This window comes from Triticum dicoccoides, chromosome 1B (assembly GCF_002162155.2).
Source record: "Triticum dicoccoides isolate Atlit2015 ecotype Zavitan chromosome 1B, WEW_v2.0, whole genome shotgun sequence".
NCBI classification, from domain to species: domain Eukaryota; kingdom Viridiplantae; phylum Streptophyta; class Magnoliopsida; order Poales; family Poaceae; genus Triticum; species Triticum dicoccoides.
Window position 1 is genome coordinate 134,158,703 of NC_041381.1, and position 10,278 is coordinate 134,168,980.

Sequence of the window (10,278 nt, forward strand, 5' to 3'; positions counted from 1 at the left end):
TATTGTGCCACGTGACATGCTTATCTATGTCATTTAACCATCTACTTGATTCATTTAGCTGCATTGTTACCCGAGTAATGCACGGGGATTAAGAAAATAATAGAATGTGCTACGGATGATATAGGATATGCGAGGGCAAGGCAATGAGATGAGGTGGTGTGGGAACGAGAGCCAATGCAGCCAAGGCAACATGGGATTGAGTACGCCATCTAAGAAGGAGAGGTGGAGCAAGGACGAGGTGATTGTAGACAAAGGAGATAGATAGATTGGATAAGGTTACCCGCTATGCGAGGAGACAAATAATCGAAAGAGCTTTACAGAGAAAGTCAATGGACACACCGACACCGGTCCTTTTGCAGGATTCTCCTAGAATCTACCCCTCTCTATCTTATCATAAAATCTTTGACCCCATTTTATTTTACAATGTTACCTAATTACACCATAACTAGATAGGATTGTAAAATAAATGGGGCTCAAAGATTCTGATAAAGTCTGGGTAGGGGCCAGATTCTGGGAGAATCTGGCAAACAAACTGGGTCTGTATCTTCTTCCTATGTCATGATAACACAATATTACGCTCCCGTTGCAACGCATTTTTTTCAAAAGAAAAACCTGCACACCGCCGTCTCCGAATCCCCGATTCGAGAGGTCTTCGAGGAGGTGAACCAATCCTGATCGAATCCCAACTCCGACTGCTGGGTGGAACAATGGCGGCGCAGTAGGAGCTAGACACCGCCCTGAACCACGGATTTGTTTCCTCCTGTGTCCGGTGCCACCGTTATTCCCGCTTCCCTCGAGGGCCATGGATAGTACGGAAGATCGACCCTCCTTGGTTGCTGAGGAGAAGGACAAGGAGCCTGTTCCCTTCAGCGACGCTCCGCCTCCGGTGCGCGCCGTGCTCAACCGTCCGTGGCCGTCCCCGATCGTGATCCCGCCGGAGGCTAATCCGTCCGGCAAGTACCGCATTCTGGTGGCCACCGCCGACGACATTGGGGACCCGATCTCGCCGGAGGAGATAGCCGCGCTGGAGGGCAAGGAGGGCGACGACGCTGGCACACGTTTCTACAAGGCAGCCGCTCGGGCCGACGTCGTCATGAGGAATTACATCCATGAACACGGCAGCCTGTACATGGATGAGAACTCCAAGTACATGATCGACAACTCCACCCAAGTTGAGGAAATACGGTAATATTTATTCGCCTCCCCCCTGCCACTCGAGAAGATGATTCGTGCATCCATGTCAAACTTTGTTTTTGGTTCATGCCAAACTTTGTTTTTCACGCATTGTAAATCAGAAATTCCTTATTTAATAGCTTAATAATGCTTTAATAATATGTTTCTCTCATTATTGTAGTTGCAAGCATGTTACAGCAGAAGAAATGGAAGCAAAGATAATCAAGCAAAAGATCACTAGGAAGCAAACATATTTATCAGAACTGGCTTTAGCGAGTTTCAATAAGAGGAAAAAGGTATAGGCATTTTCCCATCGTTATTTGGTTTCTGCTTGTAAATTGTGTGCAAGTCAGTGTTCTGTTGTGTTCCGGACCTTCCGGTATGTAGTCTTAGAAGAAATACCAGATTGTGTTTCTAGACAGTATAAATAGAAACTGAAGCTCGCATCCATGAGGACTTGAACCTAGGTTTTGGGTTTGTACATCAACTATCCCAACCAAGCGAGCTAGGTTTACTTCCTGAAAATATTAAATTAGGATCACTAGCTAGAACTGCACAGACTGCGTGTTTCAAAATACTTTAGTGTAATTTATGAGTGTTTCATTTAGACTTAGGCAAGCTTCTGAAGATTACAGAAATTCTCTATCCAACTTCTAGCATTCTTTAGTGGCTACTGATAATAATTCTTGTTAATCCAGTTAGAAGAATTAGCAGCCAACTCCATTGCAAATGTTGTTAAGAATTTCTAGCAGTACATAATAGACATTTCAGTTTATTGTGTCTACTTTTGGTTCTTCTAGTAGTGCTTCTTTGTTCGTGATATTTTGTGCCCTTGGGGTTGCGTTTGATTATCTAATTAAGTTCCGTTTTGTGCAAGTTTGCAAGTGCAATCACCGATTACGTGCGCCACATTAATGTGACAATGCTCAATATGTAGCTGCGCATATTTTGTAAATCTGATTTTTATTTTCCTCTCCTTTCTCTGTGCCCAAAATTGCAGGTGAAGTTTGAGTTGTGTGAGACATTGCTTTCTAGGCTCTTTTACGAGAGCAGCTGTATTTTTACGCACCTAAATTTCGTCGCCAAGCGCAAGGATAAGAAGAAACTCTTTTTCGCTGAGATAGAGGACTGCGGACAGGGTCGTGAAGAGATCTTGAAAGTATGTTGTTGCGTTTCCCTGGATTCATTATGTGAAGGTAAGCCCGCCAAATCTTCAGAATATTACTACTGTATTTATTCCCTATTCACCAGTTTGTTGCTATATATTTTGGCACTAAACGGCCTCTTACTACTGTATTTGTTATATATGCAGGTGGTTATTATTACTAGTGTGATGATCCTAGACGTGGCTGTAGGAAAGGGTTTGATTTCACACGATGCTACGGCTGCAGCGAGTTCCTGAAACATCCGGTTGATGGCTCGACGTACTCAGGCGGCCATGACCATCGGAGGAGGAACTATATAGTTTAGAACGTTGTTTCATTTTGTATCAGCGGTGGAGCATCACGGAGGTCCATACCGGACCTTGCAGCAACGGGGTGACAGTGAGCCCCATTGTTAATCAATTAACTCACCGTGGATCCGTACACGCGTAATATATTTTATTCCATGGGTGGTATGTTTGCTCGTCGGAGTGGAGGTAGATGGATGGACAGAGCAGATTCCATGGCAGTGCTGCAGGGGCGCGCGAGAGAAGCACGAGCGAGCAGCAGCGGGTGGCAGGTGTCGGGGCAATCCCTCGGCTTGGCGCAACCGGCCGTCGCCGGTGGCATGCAGCTTCTATCATTTTCATGGCGCAAAGGTAAGGGATACAGAAAGAGAGGAAGAAGATGGAGGTTGTGGGAAAAGGAACGTGGGCTGGTGGGGCCACCAGGGAACGTGCGTCTGCGGAGTCAGGAGCGATTGAACGAAAAGTTACGAAATGATCGAACGCGGAGCCCGTATCCGGCGCAACGCTTCGGCCGGTGCGCCGGATCTAAATGTTTCCGTGGTTTAAATGGGTTGGAGTCAGTACGACCAATGTTAACTTTCTTCTATTTATTTTTAGAATTGGCAAAAAGTACGTAAATTATAATTGTAGTAATAAATATAAAGTTCAAATATTAGTGAGTATAGTAATAAAAAGTGAGTATAGTAACAAAATATGATGCCACATCAGCCCATTATACGTCTATGAATGAGATTATCACTATATTTGCACGTTTGTGCCAAGTTTTCGAATCAGTTCGGCGCATTTTTCAAGTTCAGGCACTAAAGTGAACATCAGTGGCAAGTTTAAGCACCACCAGTAATATTACCTCTTTTAAATATAAGACGTCTTTGACCAAACAAGACGTTTTTTTTTCTCGAATACGCACGAGTGTGCGTATCATTTTATATAGAAGAAGGAGAAAATACTTCCCATCCACAGGGTTACAACGATATACCGCCTCTACATGGAGCAATTACACGAGGCGACTACTCACCCAACCCCCACCTCGCTAGTCCTGCAAACACTCCGTCTAGGTCCCCTTGCAAAAGTCCTGCTAGCCTTCAAGTCCTTCCTTCCCTCCCAATCCGTCTGAGCACCTGTGATGGGAGGGACTCGCATCATTAAAAACGTTAACATTCCGGTGTGTCCATAGCACCCACATGCCGAGCAAACACAAGGCTCGCATGGTCTGCCGTTGGTCTCGTCGCTGCTCTTGCCTTATGCACCATGAGCCGCGAGTGTCGTCGGCACCAGGCTCCAACTCCGACCGACCAGTGGCCACACTAATCCAGTGCCACACTTCCTTAGAGAAGGTGCAGCTCACCATGAGATGATTCATTGTCTCGTCTTGCTGATCGCAGAAAGGGCATGCATCCTGATGAGGTAGCCCACGCCTAGCGAGTCTGTCGGATGTCCAACACCAATCTATGAGAGCTAGCCACGCAAAGAATCGACATTGCAGTGGTGCTCTCGATCCCCTTGTGAATGAGGCCGTAGGCACAACCTCGAACCCCACAAACCTTGCCGCATACGCCGAGCGCCGAGAACATACCATCTTTTCCTCACGCCCAGATGACCGAGTCTGGCACATTCGTATCCAGCTGCATAGTCTCAACTCTCGGCCAGAGGAGTAGGAACTGTTGCAGCGCAGCCTCACTCATGTCTGGCCCAATGTCTCCTGCCCACGATGCACCCTCCATGGCTGCCGAGACTATTCATGTCAATCTTGTTTGCTTGGGAACCCGATCATAAATCAACGGTGCAAGCTCATGGATGCGAAAGCCCTGCAACCATGGGTCCTCCCAGAACAACGTTTCATGCCCATCTCCGACCACGGCTCTAGTCGCTGCCTGGAACAATGCCATTGAGAGTTGACACTGTGTAGACTCTGATGTATTAATGCCCGCTGCAGGCGCGTGGTGCGTACTCTAATGTATTAATGCCTGCTGCAAGCCCTACAAACAAGACGTCTTATATTTAGGCTGGCCATAGTGGGAGTAACATAACCTGTAACATGTACTTGGGACTAGCAAACATGCTTATGTGGCACATAATTAAAGATGAGAGAGAGGGTTAGAATAACATAGGTAGATACCATATCATGTTAAATGCTATGCTACTTTGTGTCATGCATGGCAATAAATATGATCATCTATGATACTACTTTATGTTACTATGCACTATGGAGATAGTATCATACACTAGTATCATATGCATGATACTAGTATATGTTACTCCCCACTATGACCAGCCTTATAAAAAAATGTATTACTTTACATTAATGCTGGCTGCAAGCTCGTGGTGCGTACTCTGATGTACTCCCTCCATTCCACAATGTAGTGCATATAAATTTTTGTGAAAGTCAAACTTTGCTAACTTTGACCAAGTGTGTATAGAAAACTGTCTATATCTACAATATCAAACATATACATTATGAAAATATAACTCATGACGTATCAATGATGTCTATTTGGTATTCTAAATGTACCTACTTTTCTCAATCAATATGGTCAAAGTTTGTGATGTTTGACTTTTGTAAAAATCTATAGGCACTACATTATGGAACGAAGGGAGTATTCACTAAGTGTGTACTATTGTGAATTTGACATGGTCTCGTATGGTATTTACACCATATGATTAGTATGATATGTATCGCGTGCTGTCTCTAATATATTCATCAAAGTGTAATACGGTATTTACACCATACCAAGTAAGAAAAGGAAAGAAATTAAAAAAAAAAGGAAAAACCTAGCAAACCGCTAAAAGAAACATGAACAAACATAAGAAAAACAATAAAAACCAACGCCGGAACACACAGGAAAAAAACATGCCCAGAAAAGAGCTCCTGGAATCTGAATTGGGCCGGCCAATAAGGCACTCTGTCTTGCAATAGGGCGAGAAATACTGAGATTTTTCAAAATCACTAATTAAGAAGTACCTCTTGCAAAGTGTTCGCACACGAACACGTCATCGTGTACCTCCAATGCCAAGGGTGATGCACCGTAGCTCACGTTGAAGGAGACCCGGCTAGAAGCGCGGTACACAGGCAATCCGGCGGGTGCTTTTGAGGACCCGAAACCCCACACGCCCAGGAGGGACCCCGTCTGGACGCACGGCGGCTATGGGCTGCCCTAGGTCGACCTGATCGCCCCTAGGGCCTCGGGGTTCGCCGCCCTGCAACAAGAAGAATAGACGAAGAACGAGGAAGAAGAAGACCTAGGGTTAAGGAGAAAAGATAAAAGATAAAAAGTGGTATATGATTTGTTCGATTATGTGTTGTTCAATCGGCCGTCACCCCTTAGGTATATAAGAGACGGCTGGACTTCCCATGCAAGGAAAAGGCTTGGATTCACGCCCAAAACCCTAGTCCAATTCGGATTGGTTTTGTCCGAACTTTCCAAAATTGTTCGGTTTAAACTGGCTGCACCTTGCGGGTCTTTTTTGTGGTGGTAAACGATCTCGGATGGAAACGAGTCCAAAAGCATTCTTGACTGTTTCAACGAGAAGAACAACTTTCATGTTGAACGTTCTTTGATCAGAGGTCATCTTGAGGGTCAAATAGCTCGCGCAAAATATTTGTTTGCTCGTGATACCCATCAGACATGGCGTCTGGTGGGGCGCGCCATATTTCGCCTCCTGATAAGGCTGCATTCCGATACCTCTAACTTTTGCATACGAACTTGGATTGGGATGATTTTTATATCAAAATTGGTCGTTTCGACGAGACGAAGACAACTTGTGTAGATCATTTCTCCATGTAAGGCAGTCTTGAGGGCGTAATCAGCCGAATAGTGTTCTGGATACAAAATCTTAGTACTTCAAACATAACTTCAGCCTTAGAGATGAGACCAGATGGCTATAGCCCAAATATCAAAGTTTCTCATTTTGACGATATGGAACTTTGTCACATTGAGCACTTTTCCATTTGAGGTCTTTTTAATTACGCTTATGACCATGTCAAAATCTAGTGGCAACAAATGCCCCCCTATTTTTCGGCAAAACTTGTGTGCCGAAAAATAACTTGCGCATAGCTTGTTCTAAGGACGATTTCAACACTTCATCGGCCATTTTGCATGTTCTTAGGACGATAAGTATATATCTTCCATTGCTTGTTTGGACCTCTTGATGCAAACTTGGGTGAAAACTTCTTAGCTTCTATAACAATCCGATGATAAGGTTCCATAGATCAAAACCATCCTCCAAAACATATTATTCTCCCTTTCACTTGGATTTTGCAGATAATCAAGAATGAACTTCCTCCGATCCTTACTTCGTCTGCATAAAAGTTTTATTAGTGGCCGAAACTGTGGACTTTGGTTCGGCCTTACCTATGTTGACGAGATGAAGCATCGGCTATTGAGAGAAATGCAATACACCATGATTAACATAGTAGCCGAATTTTTGCTGTGCCAACTCATTCGAATTGTCATGTCTAAATATATGAACAATACTAAAGCAACCCAAGGTAAATTATATATCTAGACATACCTCAAGGTAAACTTTAAGTGATTTGTCAAAACATTGATAATCTTTGGATATTTGTTGCACTACTCATAACGAATCACTGAAAGCCTCAATGTGATTAGCACCTATGGCACCAAAAAGCTCCAAACCAAATAACATTGCATATTGGGCTTTGATCATTTGTGCATAAATATTTTAAGCGGTATGAGGCTTCATAGAATAGCACCATAAGGAGATATATAAACAACACCGAGACCTTGGCCATTGCTAAAAATTTAATCATCAATATATAATCACCATGGTACTAGAGAGATAAAGCTAACATCAGTATTATGCATGATGTCAATATGATGCTCAATAATAAAATCACCCATGATTTGGCTTTACATAAATTCTGAAAAATAATAAGCCAAAGCACACCCAATCAAAATGTAAGTCCACTTTGAAGTTTTGGTGAATTGGTCCATGCATAATATCTTCAATGGCATCAATTTGACAGATTTCTATGCAAGCACTTATCTCAATCTCTACTCAAACTAAGGACGATGTTAGAATAGCACACCGGCCATTCTTAGATATGTTCTTAGGGCAATAGATAAATATCGACCATTACCATAAGGTCCATGCAGAATTCACCCACCAAAGTATGTATAGCCGAAATAAACAAATGAAATAGAAATAAAATATTTCGACCCCTTTGTATTAGCAACAACAATGTAACTAACCAAATGTATAGTGATTTGATAATACCCTGTCATGATATGGAAAATTATGTTGCATCCATGGACCAAAATAAGTCCATGAAGGGTAATTAATCATACATGTGGAAGAATTCCATGTCAAAGGCATCAATGGCATTGTTGAAGAAAATGGATGATGTGCTAACCAAAGATTTTGATGTTGTGATGCACACCTTCGGCTTAATTGTTTGTTGCTTCCATTCTTCTCTTTCTTCACTTTTATTGCACTTGTCGCAATAGAAGCATGCACATCATTTTTGTTATGAAAGATCCTCTTGGGAACCCATGCCATGTTCTTCTGCTCAGCTCTTGTGCACTAAGGTTTTGTAATTCCTTATTTTGCCAATACGATAAGCCGAGTGGGCATCTCGGCTGTGATTCTGTTTTGACCAATGGCAATTCCTTTTTGGCCTTGTGCACTCTCCACTTCTCTTCTTCAGATTTGGCACTTTGATTCTCAATAATTGGTTGGTTCGTCTCATTGCCTTTAGTAGCGAATGTCAACACTTTAATTGGCTGTTTTTCATTTAAGACCAAATTTGAAGTTGCACTCTTACGACCATCTCTTTTAACACGGTAAACTTGCCTGGCCACTTCTTTCTTCTTCCTTGAGTTCTGGACTGATTCCTTATGATTGAAATAGTCTTTAACATGTGATTGTTCAAATGTTGATCTTCTCAGAGCTGCATAATATTCGTGAGATGGTCTAAAATAAGACGGAGAATGTGCCCTTGTATCATACCTGTACCATGATGGATATGGATCTATATGAGCATAGGGAGGCATCCATGACATTGGCATTGGCGGCCCAAAATAAGGATATGAATATGTTGCATTAAAATTCTCACTTTGCCAATGCCGATCCTCATATTTGCGCCTTGGGGTGATCTTGGTTTCTTTGCATGATTTGGATGATAATAATTCTTCTCTTCACTCTTCTTTTGATATTTATCCAATAGTTCAGCGAAGGTGATTTTTGATCTCTTACAGTTGCGCTTATTTGGGCCTTTGTTTTCTTTTGGTTTACTTCCATCGACCATTGGATTTGCTTGCTACCCCCCAGTTCTTGGCGTCTCCATTGTAGCTTCGATGAAATTCTCGCCCTCAAGATTATATTCATTATGCTCTTCAACAACTTCTTTACATGAAAGCTTGATCCCATCACCTGCAGTTTTTACCTTTTCTTTAAATGGATCGGCTTGAAACAGCCGATGCAATTTTTTTTTACCATCGGGACCAATCGAAATAGAGTGGTCATCTCTTGGTGTTTCAACAAACTTAAATCCTCCTTTTTCAATGGCCGATTTAACTATTTGACGAAACATGTTGCAATCCTCAAAATTATGCTTGGACGAATGATGCAACTTACAATACATTCGTCCTTGGAGTAATGGCTTAACATGGTGATCAAGAATTGTAATGTAATTATTTTTCAGCACCAAATCAAATATTTGATCACACATGCTTGAAATGAAGGTAAACTTTTTATTCTCTAGACGATCTTGCTGTATGACCAGCTTTGGAGATAAGCAAACGAATGGTTCAGATTTGGAACCTCCCCATTCGGCTAGGCATTGTGTTTTCCACTCTATCTCCGATGTCTTTGTAAAAGATATTATATTAGCATCCGTTTTCTCAATCTAATTTAACCTTGCTTTAAATTTTTGAAACGTAGATATTTAGAACATACATGTCTCAATTGAGACCGTGCAAGCCAAGTACGAAATAAGAAAAGCTACCCAACTAGATATGGACTTTAGATAAAGCAACGGGGAAAGTTTTGGCTGTAACAATAAGTCATTATCGGTCTTTATAAATGGCGCAATGGGTTGACCGATATGTTCCATAACAATTTTATTGCTAACAAGTAAATTACCCTTCTTCATTGGTCTTTCAAAATTACTTATGAGAATATTTCTTATAGATGCATCAATAATGAAGTTGTGACCAAATCTGAAAATAGGTAAATTACTCGCTATGCATACCTCTTCAAATACGTTGGGAGATCGTGATGGTGGTGTGACTTGAACAATATCTAGCTTCGTCTTTGGATGACTCTCCAACGCCTTTTCATCATCTTTTTTTATTCCATGCATCGTTACCTTGAAGATCCTTATTAGCCGAACTTTGTTTGACTACTTGCTCTTATCCTTGAGGCTTGTCAATTTATACGGCACGGAACTCATAGGGCAGGAAGTAGGTTCCATTAACTTCATAAAAATCAAGCATGGTTGTTTTGCTATGCTTGCCATGCCCTTTCTCAACAATGCTTGCCTTTTTGGATTTGATGGATTCTATACTATTTGATTCTGCTTTTTCAACCGAAGCACTTTCAAGTTCCAAATCATCCTTCTTTTCATTGATACTAGCAATTGGCAATGCTTCTTTTATCTGAGCCAATTCTTTTTCTATTTGTTTCTGGCGGCAAGT

The 10,278-nt window shown here is 42.0% G+C and overlaps 1 protein-coding gene across 1 annotated transcript; it reads left to right on the top strand.

Moving 5' to 3' along the window:
- Positions 1-802: 802 nt before the first annotated feature.
- LOC119350234 lies at positions 803-2,750 on the top strand. Its single transcript, XM_037618163.1, has 4 exons — positions 803-1,185; positions 1,355-1,469; positions 2,174-2,369; positions 2,486-2,750. The coding sequence occupies exons 1-4, from the start codon at positions 803-805 to the stop codon at positions 2,500-2,502; spliced, it is 711 nt and encodes a 236-aa protein (XP_037474060.1). The 3' UTR covers positions 2,503-2,750.
- Positions 2,751-10,278: the final 7,528 nt, after the last annotated feature.